The 20,558-nt window shown below is 40.7% G+C and overlaps 1 protein-coding gene and 1 non-coding gene across 3 annotated transcripts in view; both read right to left on the reverse strand.

Annotated features, from left to right (window-relative positions):
- Nucleotides 1-20,558, reverse strand: part of TSPAN7 (tetraspanin 7) — a 120,079-nt gene that overhangs the window by 56,333 nt on the left and 43,188 nt on the right. Inside the window, exon 1 of one of the 2 annotated variants that reach the window (XM_009197404.4) lies at nucleotides 6,690-6,732. The exons of the other annotated variant lie outside the window; for it this stretch is intronic. Within the exon in view, the coding sequence (XP_009195668.1) occupies nucleotides 6,690-6,698 (9 nt within the window). The 5' untranslated portion in view covers nucleotides 6,699-6,732. Of the gene's footprint in view, nucleotides 1-6,689; nucleotides 6,733-20,558 lie in introns of those variants that run through there. 2 annotated transcript variants of the gene reach the window in all.
- LOC116272233 lies at nucleotides 19,009-19,070 on the reverse strand. Its single transcript, XR_004180953.1, has one exon. It is a non-coding gene; the product is annotated as a U7 small nuclear RNA (small nuclear RNA).

A 20,558-nucleotide genomic window follows, 5' to 3' on the forward strand; every position in this document is an offset into this window, starting at 1 on the left:
CCAAGGAATGTTCAAGAGGTCAGAGGTATTAAAAACCATCAGAATACCCAGTTGACAGCTGAATATAAAATAAGGAGCTTTGACATTCAACTCCAATGCTGACCTGAGATGAAACAGAAGAATAAGGCAGACAGTGCAATCTTGCATGCAGAGATTTTTATTGTGCTATTTAAGTCAAAATCCATGACATTCATTTGAAAGCCTCCACAGATGGGTACTATACACTCTGCCCACCATGCATAGGTAAGGACTCTTTCCCTGCTCAGTAAAAGAGGACTGGAATTGTTTTCTTCTCTTTTTATTTTTAACAGAATTGCCACCATAAGTGTTCCTAAGACAAAAAAAATCATATTTGCCAAAGTCTTTCCAAAGCCACATTTATAAATAGGTCGTCACCCATAGATGTGATCCTGGAGTCATTTGCATACCTTGCTTGGGACTTACAGGACGCCCCTGGGAGTCCACTTACCAACACAGCTCCCATGCCCCACAGCAGGCATTGTGGAGGGGGGTATAAAAAGAGTACTTGGCATTAATGCCAATGGACTCCTATTTCTGGACATTGCCCAGGAGAAGACAATACGATCTAGAACTCTGCATCTGAAAAGCCTGTTCTAGACAGCAGGGAAGTACACCTTCATCCAAGGGAGTTCAGAGAGACAGCCCAGTGCAAGCCACTTGAAGTTAGGCTGACTTGCTTCCCATATTCAAGTCCAGAGGGCTCTCAGCAGGTGATCTGAAAGAAAGAGCTATAGAGTCCTACTGTGGCCACCAGAGGACTTAGCAAGGGCTGGGTGGAGGGCACTGCCCTCTAGAGGAGGCATGCATTATTACCAGTTTAGGGTCTGTACTCTGTACCATCGTATGTCAGATACATATGTATCTGGTGCCATCCCCTCACAAGGGGCAAAAACCACTCAGTCAAACTGAGTATACTTTCAAAAAGTATACTAGAGATAAAATAATTTTTAAGAGACTTTTTTTTAAACCATAGGATTTGAGTCACTTTAGCTTTGGCAGGGGTTTGAGACAACTATGCAGACTTTACATGGCAATCTGGCCCCAACATTCCTCATTGTGGCTCTCATGATCTTGACTGGGCTTACTCACATGCCTGGGGACTAGCTACCCGGTAGCCTATCTATGCTGAAAAAGGGTGTTGGACTAGTACACACATTCACACCTACCTCCATATTTTAAGTTTATTGTTTACAAAATGCTTTCGAAAGTATTACCTCACTAACCTAACAGTCTGAAAAGTGTTAGCATCTCCATTTACATATGCAGAAACTAAGGCCAAGAGGGTAAGTGGATCAGTTTCCTCTGAGGGGGCTCTGAGTGCCCACTGCCAATCCATCAGATGCCTACTGGAACCTAATGCTTCTGCCAGCCAACCACCACACCGGCTTAACTTACAAGTCATCCTTGCTCATCCCTCAACGTATATTCTTCCAGCCATAGTCTCTTCAATTTTTCTCTTTATCTATTTTCCCGATGTGTGATAAATTGCAAAAAATGCCCCACTTCCCCACCCCTTCTTACATCCCTACCCTTTGCTATATAATTTTGTGACTTTGAAACTTAGCTATGTGACTTTCTTGGACAAATTAGATGTTAGCAAAAGTGACCTGACCCAAGCAGAAGACTGAAGAGCACTTAAGCAATTCTGCTTGCTTTCATTCTTGTCTCTATCTTTACTATGATAAGGCCACATCCAGGCTAGTCCATTGGTCCCAGAAGAAAGATGAGATACACACAAAGCAGAGCCAAGTTACCCCAGCCAAAGCCAGTATAGATTAGCTGACAGCTAAGTAACCCCTAGACATGTATGTAAGTTCAACCAAGACCATTAGAGCCACCTAGCCCCCCCCCACCCAATCTGACTCCAGAAACATGCACAATAAACTTATTATTGAATGCTCTCAAGGATTTATGGTTTCTGTGCAGCATTAATGTGGCAAGGGACAACCGGTACTCACTGCAACACCCTACACACCTACCCAAAGTCTTCCCATTGTTACTCAGTTCTTTCGTTGAAAAATAAACTCCTCTCTTCTGAATGTGCCTTTCACTTCCCAGTCCTCTCTGGAACCCAGATCTCCTCTGAGGGTACTGTGTCTTCTGTGGCCCTTTCTCCTACACCCAACACATTCATTGCCAGGAGGCAGGGTTAACATCTTTCTCATGCCCCAGTGCAACTTCCAGATCACTGCCTTTTCACTCTCGAATAGTCATCCTGCTCTCCTGATGCTCAGACCATCTGGCTATACCATATACCATACTCTATCACTTCCTATTAATGTCAAGTACCAATCTCTTTATATTTTTAAAGATTGACAGCTGGTTGATGGTTATACTGTATTCCATGCCCTATTATCCAGGGTGACTTCTTGCCCTTAGCGTCTCAGTCCTGAAGTATCCCCAATGGCAATGATCTTCACCTTCATTCCATGTCTGCCATCTACTCCCATAGCCAGAACATAAAATTTGTCAGAACCTGAAAGTACTTCCAGAATAGTATATCTAAAATCCCACTCTTTGACCATAGCCCTCTCATTTTTCCAGCTGTCACTTCTTTAGTGCCACTATATTTATTTTTCAATCATTTATTCAAAGCCTGCCCTGTCCCAGGCACAATGCCAAGCACTGAAGAAATAGCAGTGAACAAGAAACAGTCTTTGCAGTGACAAATTCACATGATTCCCATCCTCAATAGATTCCTGGCATTGTCTGTAATTTTCTCCTTTGGATCTCTTTTCCATTCTCCATAAGATAATGTTTTTCAAAACACTATCTCCTTAAACTATTTACTTGGTCCCACGAAGTTCCCACAGATGACTTATGTCTTATACATCACAAAGAAAATTGAAGCTATCAGAAAGAAAATTGCCTCATACCTCTAAAATTTTCATGTATACACACTTGTTTCATCCTCCTTCCCAATTCTCAAAATCAAAGACGTATCTTGTTCAAAACTAATGCTTTCACCTGTGCTCTGGATCACATCTCCTGTCATCTCTATTGTTTTCCCCTCTCCATTGGGTCATTAATACACAGTATTTATCTTCAGGTAGGGCTAGCTGCTCAAACAGATAAACCCTCAAGTCTCTCCCTTAACATATTCTTCTTGTTCACATAGAATTACACTGTGAGTATTTGGAAGGGAGCCATCCAAAGATGGTCCTCAGTTGTAGCCAACAGATGGGGAAAGAATGGAAGATCACCCAGGGAGGCAACGCTTGGAGGTGGCATACGTTACTTCACGTTACTTCTGCTTTCCTTAACAACTAGAACCCAGCCACCTGACCACACCTAACTCTGAGGGAGGCTGAGAAAGGTAGTCTAGCTGTGTGCCTAGGAAGAAGATGGAATGGGGTTTGGTGAATCCTACTAGACTTTGCCTCAGTAGTTAAGAAAAGGAGTTTTAAAGTCAGAAAGACCAGGGTTCAAATCTCAGGCCTGCAATTACTGGGTGGGTGGTGGTGAGCTGATCTTAGGATTTAGACAGATTAAGGGAGACAATAATAAGAACCTCCTAAGCTCAACAGGGTGGGAAATGTATCTGCTCCATGCCTTGGTAACTGGCTAGATACATGTTGCTAGTGCTCAAGAGTCAGAAAAAGTATACTGTTCACAGGCAAGCAGAACTATTTTTCATCTTTATATCTTCCATAAACAAGTAAAAGATATGGAAAATTCCAAAGGTGTCTGGTCTCTTCCAGAAAACAAAAAAGTAGGACAGACCTCTGCAAACTGCTTTCAAGAATTCATTGTAGAAACTCTCAAACCTTAGTTGTATATTAAAAATCATCTGGGGAGCTTTAAAAAATCCTGATTCCTGGGTCACACCCCAAACCAATTAAATTAGATTATCTGGGGGTGAAACCCAGGCATGAATATTCCTTAAACCCCAAGTGATACCAATGTACTGTCAAGGTTGAGAACTACCACCTTAGAGGATTGAACGTTCAATATTGTATTTTTGCTTTCTAATTCAAGGGAGCAAGATACAGAAAGATTAAATACACTACTTATAATTGGGCAAGACAATTCTGCCTTGATTATTTGTTTCTTCTTGACTTAAACCTTTAGGCTCTAGTTACTATTTCTAGGCAATGTTTCTTAGCTCAGAGAACATTAATAACTAAAACCTATTTCTTCAGTGACCCGTAAGGTTACTGAGCACAACTAACCTTACTTAGAGAAGTCAACATTCATTAGTCAAAAAACAGAGAAGTCTCTCAACTGTTAACATAAATAATTTAACAACCTAAAAATAAATACAATAATTGTCCTTCCATAGTACCTTTCGTCACGAACCTGGTTTTCAGGGTCTCAACAGACGTGTGTGGTCAGAACCAATCTGGCAGCAACATTTCCTCCAGCCGGTAGGCATAATACAGCTTTACAGTGTGAAGCTTTAAATAACAACATTTTGATGGCTGATGGGGCGGGGGTCATAGCTTACTAGGTAGATAACAGAAATGCTGAAAGGCAAATTATGTCTAATATATTATTTGGTTGTGCCTCTTGCCTGGAGCCAGCCTAGGCTATCCATCTTTATAAATGACTACACTGTATGGCTCTGAAACAAATGAAAACAAAACAAAACAAAAAACACTCAAAAGTTCTCAGAGTTATTTGCCAAGATAATAAGAATCCATGCATCCCAAGTGTTACCTTCGGTCTGTTTCCTCATCCTTAAAATAAGCACAGTGGATGAAAATGTGGGTTGTGTTTCAGTTCTAACACTGAGATACACTTATTTCTCCTCCTTGTGACTCTACCAAAGGCACTGGGGAGTGTGGGAGGGTCCATGGAGAAGTATCTAGAGCATAATTTAGGAAATAAAAAAGTGGGGGCTTCAGGAAGGGTGCAGCTGTGGGCAGAACTGGTTTTTGTTTTGTTTCAAGGAAAGAAAAATCTGTTCAGTTTGAGGGCATATTGAGTTTGGGATATCAATATAGAGATGGCCACGGAAAATGAGTCCAGATTTCAGGAGAAAGTCAGAGTTTTCAGGATTGAGCTATTAGGTTGGTGCGAAAGTTAGTGAGGTTCTTGCCGTTACTTTAATGTCATGAGATGGCATGAGGTCACCAAACGAGTACAGAGGAAAGAGCCACAGACTGAGACCTGGAACCCACCCTGCATTAAGGGACTAGGGAGAGAGTAAGAACTAGTAAAGGAGGCTGAGAAAGAGCAACCTGTGAGATAGAAGGATAGCCAAGAGAAGGAGGTGCTTTGGAAGCCAGGTGGAGAGAAACTCCCAGAACGCACAGTGAGCTTTCAACTTCTCAGTGATTGAAGTTGAATCCTCTTCATGATTATTGGGAGCAATGGAAGCTGAGTTCCAGGAAGGTCTTTGATCGTACTACATGGCATTAGCTTCAGTGCTTGTCCTGTCATTCAAAAAGAAAGCCAAATTTCTCAGAAACCAAAGGGTCTGCTAGTAATGCTTACAAATAGGAGTAAATAAAACTGACAATGATCACACTTCAGTGTTAACAAAGTGCTGCCTCACATGGGCTCTCCTCGGATCTCCACAACTTCCCTGTGAGATGAGAAGGGTTAGCTTCAACTGTACAAAACAACAAACTACAAATCAATCAAGATTTAAGACCAACCATCTAGATTGTAGAAAAGCCATAGAACTTAGGTCTTCTGACCTCAAATCTTCGGTTCCATCTTCCATACCATATTACTTGTTATGTAAATGAGGAGAAACCCAGCTTCTTATTCTCTTCAGTGAGCAAGGCTATCCCAAACAAAGAGAAATATGCACACAACTAATATTTGCATATTATTTTGCAGATCACACTAGCATGTGATCAACATCAGAAAAATAGGGGAAAGAACCAAGTCTGAACTAAACAAGTTATAGAAACCAAGATTAAAGACAGGCATGAGAACTAGTACTGCTTTTCTTTGCCTCACCATGGGCTTACTTTACATTCTACTGAAGGTAAATTGCCAACATGGCACTCAATCCCTCCACCTTCCCAAGTAGGACCCAATTCTGAACTAATGCAAGATATGGCATACCAGTCAGAATCCTAACTAAAGTTACAGCTTCTTTTTTTCTTTTTCTTTAAAGACAGGGTCTCACTCTGTGGCCCAACCTTGAGTGCAGTGGTGCAATCACAGCTTACTGCAGCTCAGAACTCCTGGGCTCAAGCAATCCTCCCAACTCACCCATCCAAGTAACTGGGATTGCAGGCACATGCTGCCATGCCCTGCTACTTTTAAAAAGCTTTTATAGAGACAGGGGTCTCACTATGTTGCCCAGACTGTCTCAAATTCCTGACTTCAAGCTACCTTCCTGCCTTGGCCTCCCAAAGGCATGAGCCACTGCACCTGGCCCAAAGTTACAGCTTCTTATTTAGAGCCAAGGATATTCAGTTATTCTGAGCCTTTCAGTCCCAGTCAAATCAAAGAAAGCATAGATCCTAGAACTAAGCATGAAACATTTCAAGTTATTTTAACTAACTAACTTCAGGACCAATCACAAATATACTGTGGGGTCTGGCCAAGGCGTGGCAACTTGAAATTTTTCTGACTCACTTCAGGGATCCAGAAGCAGAGTACTACATTAAATCAGTAGTTTTTGCCTTTATAAATTAGTTTAGATATTTGTGGATTATTAGTCATAAAAAGTCAAATGGTAGATTGTAAATGCAAAAGTTACTTACATACAGCATACCCTGGATTAAAATTCTGCATCTGCATCTGTTTCTGAAGTCAGCCTCACTAGAGAAAGGAATTATAGTACATCAGCAAAACTAAGTGGGACAGGTCACCACAATCACATCAGTTTGGATGCTATGTTTCTGAAATGCAAGTGATAGCAATTATTCCCTCTTTCTGATCAGGAAGCCAGTGCATTTTTATTTATTTATTTCTGAAAGATCACAAATGAATGTAATACAAAATTTAAAAGATACAAAGGGATATATGGTAAAAAAAAAAAAATCTTCTTAGGGAAAAGAATGGGAAAATATGCTTAAATTAGGAAAATCTGAATAGCTTCATTTTTGGTTTGGAGCACATACTTCCTTATTTTTCTTTATTTCACTTCCAAATGTAAGTTTATAAAACTTCTGTATTTATTACTATCTGCAACCCCAAAATAAGATGATTTGTACAATACAGGAGAGCCCCTAATCATAAAAATTCATTCTTAAGTTATATACAATTTTACAGTTTTGTCAGAGTATGCTCTGTGTTGGCAACCCATGAACACAAAACCGAGAATGTCAATACTGTGGATGTCACAGAGCTGCTCAGATTTTCAATCTAATTTAGGAATGAAGGGTTATGAATCTAAAAGGACAATATGTCCTGCCTGCTAAACAAGCTCCTATCCTCCATACAACTATCAGCCCCCTTAAGGCTTCTGTGATTAAAATAAGCAGCAAAGCATCATTTAGAGACAATGCAAAGGCCTTTCCTGTAGCTCTTGAGAGAGACTCAAGACTGAGCCATGCCTTAGCTAATAAACACTGATAACCTATGCCATTTCAGGTGCCATTTGGAGTCTAAACAAGGTGAGAGCATGAACAATATCACCTGCAAAGAACACTTGCTGTGCTCTTTTAAGCAGCACCAAGTACTCAAAGAAGAGTGAATGCAACAAGGGCAGCATCCCAAATTCCATAGCAGGGCAGACTCCGATGCTATGGGGGCCCCGGTGTGAGTGGGGCCCAAACAGCTGGCGTGGCTGCTGCCTCCCAGTCAAGCAGGAGGCCTGAGATATCCCAGGGGCAGCAGTGGCCACCACCTGGACACTCTTATCACTTAGGCTCTTGAGGCTAGCAAAAATAGTACATTTCTTGGCTGTCTGAGATTTTTCAGTGCATGGTAACTTGCCATTTCCAGCAAAATTGGCAGGTCCTAAGATATAATCTCAGGACAAAGACAAGATAGGGACAAAATCCTTAGCAAGACACAGGTGTCAAAGTGCAATGTCTTCAAAGACACAGCTTCACCGCTAAGAAGAAAAGCCATCCAGCTTCCACTATAACACAACTACTTTGTTCCACAGTCTGTGCCACCCAGATGCCTCCCCACCACCCACAGAGAGACCACCAACTCCCAATCCTATACAGCCAGGATCTGTGCCCATTGTCCAATGAAGCCCCGAAACCTAACACAGCATCTCACAGAGAATCAGATGAAGGAAAATGTCTGCCCTGTAAACTGCTGAACTCACTGAGCAAAGGAATTAACATGAAGACTCTCCTAGCTAGTATGAAATGGTACCACTCTCAAGGTAGCTCAGCGACTAGCTGAGAAGCCAGATGGTTTGAGTAAAAGATTTGTGGGGGAATGAACCCTCCTTACTCTCCCACTCTCTCTCAGACACAAAAGTTCCCGCTGGAAAGCAAATCAGAGGGGAAATTATGCCGCATGCACCCTGACTTGACAGTAACTTCCAACTACACGCTATCAAGAACACCCACCCAACCATCTGTCTGTCTGTGATCCCTTTGCTTATTCACACAGAGAAAAAGCCCAATAAAAAGGAAGTCATCTGGCTGACAGTCTGGGGGCTTTCTGAACTTCCCCATCCTCCGGAAATGCACAAGCCAGGTCTGCTGTTCTATCCAGAGAGGAACAGCATTTGATGGAGATGAATAGTGGCTGACAGTTAAAGATCAGTAAGAAAGTAAATGTATAATGGATTGTGAACTTAACGAGTTCTGACTTCCCTAACATGCTCACTGAAGTCTCTGTACTCCTGATGATTTAGAATTCAAGCTTCCTGTTCTAGTCTGTACCACCCTATGGTCCTTCCCAGTGATGGCCTGATTCCCTCCATCTTCCTTCCTCCACCTTCCTGAGGTTCACTGCACCAACAACTTCCAAGGTTCATTCTTCCTCCATTACAAACACCTTCCTTAATCTGCCCAAAATATTTTTAAATCGTTGGATGGCTTAAGTCTCCATCATTTTGTCCTTTTACATTTTAAAAATGTAAAATGAGGCTGTTTTTCCCATTAGTCAATCTTTCCCTGTCCCTTCCAATCCCCACAACAAAGAAAACTATCACCCATCTGATCAAATGGATGGGTAAGCCTCACAAGATGAGGGCTGATTTCCCTAAATCAGAAGAGAGGCTCAGAGCAGAAGGAGTATTCTAAATAAAGAGAACAGCATACAAATAATGAACCAGTGTTGCTCAAAGTGTGGCACGAAGTCTTCCTGCTTGACCAAAGCTTTGGGAGTCTGTTCAAAATGCAGATTTCTGAGTACAACATGAGACCTACCGAACCAGTCTTTCCAGGGTGCATAAAATGCAAAACTCTGTGTTGCCTGTAGAGCACATCCCTCTAGGTTATCAGGTTCTAAGCTCTCACTGCTTTTGAGGTATTTTGCAACTTCGTAAGTTGTAGGCAACTGGAAGATATTAAAAACTCTGTCATTGTCTGGTTTTGCCTGACTTCCCTCCCCATTTAGGGGAAAAAACTAGTTTTGCTTCCATTTGCAATTCTATTCCTTTACTCAACATAAATTTGTGCTTTTTGACTTTTTCCCTTTGAACTGCTTATAACTTCTGCCAGGTTCCCTCACGTGAGTAAAATGAAATCTTTAAAACATGTTCATCCTTATCTGTATGAAAGTAATGATTTTGCCTTTTCTGAATATTATCTTTTAACAGAGGTAGGCCCAGGAATCTCTATTTGCAAAAGATGATTCTTCAGCACAGGAAAGTGGGAAAATCAGCACTCTCTGGCCGAATGCAACCAGCCAGGCTCTTTGTAGATGAAGTTTTCTTGGAATACAGCCACGGACACTGTGGCTGCTTTCGAGCCGCAGTGGAGTAGTTGTGACAGAGACCCTGTGCCCTGCAAAACCTAAAATACTATCTTGTCCTTTAAAGACAAATTCTGCCAACCCCTGCTTTACTGGAATAGCTTTCAAAGTTGATATTTATCAAGGAAATCTTTTAGTCACTGCAAGGCAATTGTGGATAAGCTGGCCATGCCACGGAAAGCTCAGTGGAAATACTGACGCTGAGTATGGTACCAGCACTCAAAGGTGAGAGGAGGTTCACAGGGGCTCAGGGAAATTGCAAAGTGGCTCTGAGGAAAAATATATTTTGTATAGCAAGAGTAGCCCACCTCAGTAAGCTATGGAAAGTGCTTCATACATTCATTCAGCAAGCACTTATGGAGAATCTACCGCCACCTATAGCAGGCAATGGGTACTCCATAGATCAAGCTTGTCCAGCCCACCTTATCTTGTGGTTGTTCTGTTTTGTTTTGTTTTTAGGCTTTTGGCAGCCTGAAGCCATGGTTTTTAAGTTTTTGTCTTTAGTGATGAGTGGAAAAGAGGGATGAGGAAGGGGCTTTGCTGGCCAACCAGAAACAAAAACTAAGAATCCATAACTGTCGTAGATGAATGAGGCAGGAACTCTGCCCTGCAGATGACCACGATTCAGATCATCATTATCAGCCACCCCTGTGTAGTGGATAAGGTATAGCTGTTGAGAGAGAGGCTCTGGAGACAGTCTTTGTGGGTTTAAAGCCCAGCTCCACCACTTATTAGCTGTATAACCTTGGGCACACTCTCTGTGCCTCAGTTTTCTCATCTGTAAAGTGGAGATATTAATATAGTACCTACCTTAGAGAGTTGTTGTGAGGCTTTGGTGAGTTAATACACGTAAAACTCTTAGAACAGAAGCTAACAAGTACTAAACGCTGTCAATTAAGGCTATGACTATAATCAGAACCTGCAATTACACGCCACTTGCTGCAGTAGGTCTCTAATGTACGTTCCCTCTAAACCTTAAAAGAGCTACGCAAGCTGCAAATTATCCCCATTTAATGATGCAGAAACAGGCCCAGAGAGGTCAATGACTTTTCCAAGAATGCAAGGTAGAGATAGGATTGAAACCTAGATCTGACTCTGAAGTCCAGTTTTCTTTCCAGTCATTTTCCCTTGTGCAAGGTTGTCTAGAGTAATGGTGACCTCAAAATCACAGGTCTGCCTTCACGAGGTCTTCTACATTTCTCATGGGATTCAAAATCTGGCTTTGGAATAGCAGATTTTTCTACTGTGAGACACCTAAATATTTCTCTTTAGGCAAGAAAGGAAGAAATGATATCCTTATGATGAAAAAGTGTTAAAAATAAAATATTTTAACACTTTAAGCATTTTATTTCTCTCAAAATACTCATGGGATATGTTACTCATCATTTTCTTCTCTAGGTAAAAGGTCTAGTTAAATTTGAAAACCAATGTAGTAATGCAGTGTATGGAGTGTCCTTATAATGTTCTTTTAAAAAAAAAAATCTTGAGAGGACATTAAAAGGCCCCTAATGTGCATTTTAAAGGAGCTGAAAGTGGTCCAGTGCTCTTTCAATCCCTTTAAATGAAAAGGGTTCTCTCTGTAGAAATTAAAAATAATTTGACTTGAGACACTGTATGAAAATGGAACCCCAGCTCATTTCAGGTTTCATAGGCAGAGGCAGGCTGATATTACTTTGCATTGGGGAAAAAAAGCTTGTTTTCAGCTATGTGTAAGTATTTTATATTACATTCTTGTAGGAGAAGCTATAGTTACAGAAAAGAATATAAACAGAATCTTGTACTTAACTAAGCAACCATGCTTAGAAAGCTCACTGAAGCTGAAACGTGTTATAAAAATAACACCCCTCAACACTCGAGAGGAAAAAGGATTTCATTGTTTAGCAATATTTCTAATACTCTAATATTCGAATCCACCCAGCCCATACTTAAGGCTATAGGCAATTCTTTAATGCTGAAAACAAAGTTTTTGATACATAATTTGGTCTGAGCAATTTGGTTTGACAAAGGTTTACAAAAAAAAAAGAATAATTAAATCTGTAAAGACTCTACAGCTCCCATTGATGGCTGGGCTGTATCCATTTTGCAAATCAATGGCTTCATACTGTTGCAAAAAAAGCAAAGCTCTCAATAGGGAAATGTGATGCTGGTGCTCATGACACTGAATGGGTAATGAGTTACCTAGCCTTGTGGCCATATAGAAAATAAGTCCTTCATTACTGCACAATATCACCCATAAGACACACATTCTACTGGGTGGGCCAGAAAACCATGCATTCTTTGTTCTCCAGATAGACGGCACAACGGTGCCCATGAATGACCTTCAGCCACACACCAAGCTAGCAGGGAGGCGAGAGTCCCTGCAGCTGGGGAAAGCAGGTGCTTCTCATGCTTTGTGGGTGCCCCATTCACTTTGTAAAAGCCCAATCAAGGTTACACAACTCAAAACATGTCAGAATACTTTTCTCCTTCAAAGTCCAGTTAACTCATAGAGATCTTAATAGGATTCACAGGCATTATTTCAACTCAGCCCCTGGTGTACGGGAAGAACTGGACTGGGTAAAAACTTTCACAGGGTTTCAAAACCCAAATCTTGGACTGCATTCAGATCCCAGCACTGCCACTTTTTAGCAGTGACCTTGGATGCACTGCTTAATCTGAGTTTCAACTTGTCTTTTGTAAACTAAGGATAATATCCATTCCTACTTGCATCTCTACACATGAAAAGAACTCAACAACAGTACCTGGCACAAAGGTGTTCCATAAATGCTCAGAAACCTTGGGCTTCGAATAGTCAAAAACGTACCGGATTCAATAATGTAAAAAAGAAACAACAGTTCTGCCTTTCAGGTTAAGTCAGTGGAAATACATACATCTAATTTCACTCTCTTGAAACACCATAAAAACCACATAAAGGGATTGTTTTTTAAAAGACAAACTCAGGAAAACAGGAGATGGGACAATAGGAACAACATTTTGGAAGCTCCAAAGCAGACAGATGAGTGGTAACCAACTCAGCAGGCAAGGGAAAAAGATAAAAACAAAACAAAAAAACCTCAAACTAGCAGTGAGCAAAGCTGAAAATGGGCACAAGGCTTCTCTGGAACTGGGGGACAAGGGGGTCTCAAACGTGCAGAGGCTGGAAAGGAAGGCATCTGAGAAACTGTTACGTCTAGCTCCCCTTTCCATTCCACAGAGGGACTGCACTTTCCCCAGCCAGGAAAATATCCAGAGGATTATTTCCTAAAAAGGGTAAAACATAGGGTACCTATCCTGGGAGGCATAGTCAGGTCATGAGTATTCTAATGAAAATAGGGTCATTAAGTGACCAGATACACGCTGAACCCTGAATGCAGAGAGACTACCCTCAAGTCTTCTTTCCCCAAGAAGCTCCCAGACTAAACACTAGACCTACCCTTCCTGCAGGAGACTTGAAGGCTTCTCTAGGGCATCTAATGACCCAAGGTGAAAGACCTAAAGATATTGTCATAGGCATTTCCCAACAAATGCCCAACCCAGGTCACTCTATAGTGAAAAAAAATTCAACAAGCTCCACCAACCTGCTTAGCTTCACAGCAGCTTTCTAGTTCCCAAGAAACCAAGGATTACCAGACATCTGAGAAAAGCCTCTACCAAGGAAGACAGATCAAAATAAGCAAACAAAAGAGCACTGGGAACAGAGACTATACACCTAGGAGAAACATTAAGCAAATATATATCAATGATATCCTTGGAGACCTAAGATACTACGTCCATAAAATTAAAAAATGATTTTTTAACCCAGAAAATTAAAGAACTGAAACAAACATTTTTGGAATTGAAAATTATTATGAGAAATCAAAAATAAGAAGATATTACCCCCAAATTAGAGCAAATATGAAGAGATGAAAAATAGGAGAAAACAGAAAATCAGATAACTGTTACGGAGATTCCAGCTCCTGAGTGTTAGTTGCAGAATGAAAAGAAAAATGGAGAATAAATGTTTCAAAAATAATTTCCCAAAACTGAAGAATTGAGGTGTCAGAATGAAATGGCACATAGTATGTCATACAATGCCCAGCATAGTGGATGAAAACAAACCCATGTCACGGCCCATTAGTGTGACATTTCAGATACCTGGGGACAAAAAGACTTTATAAACTTGTAGAGAGAAAAAGAAATCAGGTCCTAAGTATCCTATCAGGAATCAGAATGGCTTCATACTTCTCTACAGCCATAGTAGAAATAGAAGACAACAGATCAATGTATTAATTTTCCTTTAGAGCTTTGAATTCTACTCCCAAACTCCCATGAAGTATGATAGTGAAATAGACATTTTCAGGTATGCAAGGCCTTGAAAAATTTACCTCCCTTGTACCCTTTCTCGCAAAGTTACTGGAAGTGCTCCAACTAAAACCAGCAAGCAAAACAGAAGATATAAAAAGAAAAGAAGCTCTAACTCAGGAGAGAGGCCAAGGGAAGCTCCGGATGACAGCTGTGTACTAAAAGAAGACAACCAGTCCAGATTGGTGCAATGTGACTCAAGAGAGGGGCACACTGAGAACTTTCATCGCAAGACGCCTGCTGCCGTTAAACCTGCCGTTAAAACAATGATGGGGTGAGCTGGATGCATCTTCTTCTGTTTTGCTCTTCCTGGCATGGGCTGAGGAGATTCCTGCTCTTCTCCACTGCCTGAACCAGCAAAGGACTCATTTCACTCCAAGGCAGCCTTCTGAGAACTGGAGGCAGGCATCAAAGGGCTGGAGAGCAGGAAACGCAGAGCAGCCTGTGCCCTCACCACACTCCTGCTAGGTGCTCAGTACCAGTCCCACACTACAGTGTTGTCAAATGTCCTGCCTATCAGGAGCCCCATTTTTCCTCAGATTCACTCATGGCCTTGCCCACCAACTTCCCCACAATAAGCTGTGAAAGCAGAAGCCAGATTTCTCCCAGAGACCTGGTGAGCTTGCCTTCTCTTGGGACTTTCATCAAACAAAACCAATGTCTCTCTTTCCTTGCACAGCTAGGTTTGTATTTGCTGCTTGGTTTTCAAAACCATACAATATATTGTTTAGGGATACATACATAACTCTGGCTGCTAAAAAGGTAAGGAAGAAAACGAGTGACAAGTCAGGGGAGTGGTTATCTCCGGAGGTTATGCTACTGGGAAAGGGAACAGAGGAAGGGTCTTTAAGGAGCTATTTTCCCATTTCTTAAACTGGGGGTGTGGGCCCATGAGTATTTTTTTTTTTTTTTTTTTTTTTGAGGCGGGTCTCGCTCTGCCCTTGAGGCTGGAGTACAGTGTGGCGGATCTCAGGACAGACGCCACCTCTTAGCTAGTTTTTGTATTTTAGTAGAGAGCGGGGTTTCACCGTGTTAGCCAGGATGGTCTCCCGAGTCTCTTCTGTGTGTCGCCCAGGCTGGAAGTGCAGTGGCGGATCTCAGCTCACTGCAAGCTCCCGCCTCCCGGGTTTCACGCCATTCTCCTCAGCCTCCCAGTAGCCGGGACTACAGGCGTACCACCTCGCCAGCTAGTTTTCAAGTGACCTTTAGTAGAGGCGGGGTTTCACCTTGTGAGCCAGGATGGTCTCGAACTCCTGACCTCGTGATCCGCCCGTCTCGGCCTCCCAAAGTGCTGGGATTACAGGCTTGAGCCACCGCGCCCGGCCGAGTATTTTTAAATCATTCTTTATATTGTACCTATATCTACTAAACATTCTTTTGTATTTACAATACATTTTGCAATTTACAAGATGATTTGGGTCACAGATTATGTTACAAAGAGTACAAGAATCTATACCATTTGTCTCTATTTTTCCCCATAACAGCAGTGGACAGTGTCTGTTCCCACCATCATGATCCTTTAATATGGCCCAAGACAGCAGTCACAGAAAAGCAATTCTAGAAGACACTTCACAGCAGGAACAAATGGAAACAAGACCCTCTGTAATTACCTTTCATATACAGCCTTGAGAAATGCCCTAATGCTCCTCAACTAGTGGGGATTCCTGCAAGCTCACAGGCTTCTGAGAGAAACTGAAGGGTCTAGCCGAAAGAGATCGTTCTCACCATTTCCCCAATGTGACTGAGTCTTGTTCGAACAAACTGGCAATTCCAAAATAAATACCCCAGACAACAGGTTCACTTTCCCAGCATGATTCAGATGAAGCAGCAGAAATATTTATGGTTAACTACTGACCCATGTTTGGTCGATTTCCTTAAACACTATGTATGGTATGCACATACCACCATGACTAAAAGTCACTTTTCTTGAAAGGCATCTTGCTATTCGATTTCACGAAGCTGCTCCAACAGAAAAACTCTTTCGAAATTCTCATGTGCTGAATATTTTCCTTCCATGTCTAGTCAAAGAAAGAAAGAAGTCATTCTACAGCATTCACAGAGGACTGAAGATGCTGCAGCCCAAGTCTCATGCTGTTTAGCCATCTGGCTGACACGCGGCCTGTCTTCCCTATCCACCGATTTTCTCTTACCTCTTTTGGACTTCAACTCAAAATTCAGATGCAGACAATTGAAAGCAACTGGGCACTGATTTGAGTAAGAGCATTATATTCCACTCACCTGACTAATAAACTGAAACAGCTGGCTATGTTACATTAACACCAATGGATTTATACTTTGACTTTTCTAAAATATGACTGGAAACGGCATCTTCAGAAAGAACAATTTTTCTCAGACTTAAATTGCCTCCACTTGAAGAAGACTGCTCCATTGGGAATAGGCTCACCTCTTAGAAGACTCAGTGAAGTGTTCTCAAGACATGGCCACAGTACTTTTTCCTCAGATGTTTCTGATAAAGTATTGACCATCGATAATGACTCTTCTCCCCAGATTAGAGCTTCTCAACCGTGGCTGCACACTGGAATCACCTGGGGAGCTTTAAAAACTACTGGTGCTTGGGTCCCACCTTCCAAGAATGATTTACTAGGTCAGGGATGTGGTCTGGGTTGAGTTTGGAAAGCTCCCCAGGTGATTTTAATGCACAGTCAAAGGTAAGAACTATAGTCTATTAGAGAATAATAGTGACCAGTTTCCTCCTGTCAAAAATATAGGCTAACATTTCCTAAAAACCATCACTGCTGTAACAGTGTTTATGTTTATATATGCCATGCAGCATAGCTAAGTAATTAAGAGCACAGAATCTTGAGTTAGGCTACCTGGGTTTGACTGCTGGCTTTGCCACTCACTGGCTGAGTGATCTTGAACAACTTATATAACTGCTCTGTGCCTCAGTTTCCTTATCTGTGAAATGGGCTAATATGAGTACCCATAGCTCACAAAATGGTGGGTAATTAATTAGTTGACATTTATAGAATGCTGAAAACAATGGATATGACACAGAACATGCCTCAGTAATGTTTGTTGGATAAATTGTCAAGCCAGTTTCTGTCAAGAACCCCAAATAATACAGAATCACATACAACTTTCTTTGGAATGCCAATCACACATTTTTAGTACAAAAATCTCTCAGATTTTTTGTACTACCTCTTATTTTTATAATGGAACTTTATCCAGCTCTGGCCAAAGGGGCATTCTTGAGGGCCAAGAGGGAAATTTAACATAACCTAGCGACATTCTTTATTGCTGGGTCTAATCCTTTTTCCATCATTTCAGACATCCATGTCATTGTTAATAATCTGGTGTGAAATCTGAGCACTATATTTGCAGGAATTGGCAAGAACGGCTTTAGAATTCCAAGTTTTTTATTTTCAAATGAGTATGTAACTGTCTCACCTAGAAGATAAAGGAATATTTTTTTCCAAGAGTTCTCTGTAGCCTTGTAGGAGATAGAGGACCTTGGATTTTTCTTACTTTAATTACATATATATAATTATATAATTATATAAAATTATATAAATATACAATTATATAAATATATATATATATATGCTGCATGCCAAGCACCATGCACAGAAATTTATTGATTCAAAAAATATTTAAAACAGGAGATCAAAACTGAATGCAGTCCTGAACTGTGAAAACAGACACTTGGCTGCACAAGCTTTTCAACTACACAGATAAATATGAAATAGTATTTGAGGAAAAATAGTTTCATACATGTAGCTCCTAAACACAGAGGAAACCTGATGGTGAACATTTCAGAGTCTCTCTATCTTCCACTAATAATAGAACCGATTTCTTATCAAGGCAGTGCAAAAATGCTGCAGAAAGGTTGTGTGAAGAGAGACAGCTCCAAATAATATTCCTCAACACCACTTCAAATACATTCAGCTTGCTAATGCTTTCATTCAAAAACCAACACTTAAATTCTCTAATGTCACGAAATCGCTTCTTAAAAATAATGAAAGCTCATTTTGAAACATGCAGATTACTCATCAGACACTGCTGAGAGAGTGTGTAAACAGGCTCATTTCTACAGGGCAATTTGGTACTATGTATTAAAAGCATTTACAGTGTTTATCCTCTAACACGGATTTATCCTTAGGAAGTAATGAACACTCATGTGAAAAATGTACGTGCAAGCAAGGTCATCATAACACTGCTTAATAGCAAAAAAGAGCACTGATTACTTAAGAGGGTGGTATATTCATACAATGGGGTCCTGTGGCATAGCAAAATATTGAGTGAAATGGGAAAATATCTGCGATAATGTTATCAGGAAAAGGTGGTTAAGTTATTTGGATAGCAGGACTCCATTTTGTGGAAAATAAGGATATTAATCACTGAAAAAATGTATGGAATGATGCACAGCAAAATGTTAAAGGAATTTATCTTTGATTAATGGGATTGTGGGAAATTTTCTTTCAGGCAGTAATTTTTAATTATTCAATTATGTATGGCTGGCACAACAAAATAGCTAAAATTTTCAAAATAAAATGTAATAAAGATATGTTAAATAATACTATATATATAAAATGAGGAAGGGGAACAGACCACTTTTCAACTTTCTCACATTTCTCAAGAGTTGTCTAAAATAAGTTCAGTAATGGCACCAAGGAAAGTTAACACATAGTTCTTATCCACTAAGAAATGGCCAGAAAACAAAGGCAGCGGAACTGAACATTTTAAAACCAAATACTGTCTTCTGAAGTGAGGGCTACCCATATTGGATTGGAGTCAGCAGTCAAGTGTTTTAAAACCTTAGGTTCTCAAGACCCTAACTTTGGTATATGCTAACAGTTCAGTCTCACTTTTTTTTTCTTTCAAAAAAATATATATATATTTTTTTTTGGCGGGGGGTGCTTTCTGGTAAAAACCGGAAAGCCTGCTAGACAAATTCTAAAAGAGCTGTAACACTACTTTTTTTTTTTTTTTTTGTCTTTAAACAGCATCTCAAGAACTCTTCTGGAAGTGTGAATTGCCCAAAGGAAACAGATGTTTAAAGGAACTGAAAGCTTAAGTGTCCCCAATTTACTTCGACTTATTTCTTACAACACTCCCACCTCCCTCCCCTCTGCTTTATTTCTCCAGTTCCCCCATATTTCCTAAAGGCTGGGGTCCTTCCCTACCAGGGACCACGCTAAATCAGGAAAGATTCAAGGGAATCTAGGCTTTGGGGGTGCCCGGGAAACAGAAAGATAGCTTTGAAGCCATTCAATACGCATTTGGTAATCTTAATTCGAACTCAGAATTGGTTCTTCTCTTTCCCACCATTTTTTTTTTTTTTTTTTTTTCCTCAAGGCTAAAACTAGACCAGAGAGCAGTCTTTTTGCACACACTAAACATAGCCATGTTTTGGTTTCTGCAGGATCAGGAAGAAGGTGAGTCCTGAAAATGGTTGGGCAAGTTCAATCGTCAGTGCTCACCTCTGGTCTCACACAGATGCCTCTGATGTCAGAATATGAAATCACAGACTTACAGAAAATTAGAGTTGAAAGTGGCTTTCTAAATATGATAGATGAATGCTACGAAAAGTGTGCCTACTGGTCTAGCAGCAGCAGTACTGCTTGGGTGCTTGTTAGAATTGCAGACGCTCCAGTCCCACCACAGGTTCACTCAATTAGCAGCTCTGAGTGTGGGGTCTGGGGTACCTGCATGTTTACTAGCTCTCCAGGTGCTTGAGGCTCACCTAAGTGAAAACTACTATTATAGAGTAAGAAGCTGAAGCACAGTGAGAGTATCATAGAGTATCATTTGTCTTCACGAAACGAGAGAGAGGGAAAAAAAGCAGTGAGACATCTAAATAAAGCTACACTGTTTTTCTGTTTCAAGATCTGCAATGCTGTACCCGCAGGTCTCTGGATTATCTTTCATTCCTAGTTGTCTTTTCATTTTTACATCACTTCCCTTGGAGAAAGTGTGGCAACCATTACAGAGCAGCCCAATGCAGTCTCTGGAGCATGAAGGAGCGTTTAATTCAAACTCTTTTTACAAATCACTAGATTAATGAAATTCATCATACATGCGAGTTCTGGGGTATCGACTGCATGCAAATCATATCTAACAAGCTAAGTGCAGACTTCTAAAGTAGTTCCCAGAAAATCAGAGCAGCAAATGCTAGAATAGGAACGTGACTATATATTAATGTAAAAGAAGAACTGGAGTCCCTTATCTTATTTTCTCAGGCTGTCCTTCTCCACATCCACACCATGACTCAGAGAGGAGCTCTGAAATGTAGGGAGTTCTAGTTCACAAAAAAATTTACGTTTCCAAAAGATCATTTCTAAATCGTTTGTTTGAAAGCTGGACACATTTCCTCATTAAACAATGTTATAAGTGGTCTTAAATGTCCAATCAAAATAGATTTATAATAAAATTGGCATTATAAAAAATCTAATCATTTAAAA

Source organism: Papio anubis, chromosome X (assembly GCF_008728515.1).
Source record: "Papio anubis isolate 15944 chromosome X, Panubis1.0, whole genome shotgun sequence".
NCBI lineage: Eukaryota > Metazoa > Chordata > Mammalia > Primates > Cercopithecidae > Papio > Papio anubis.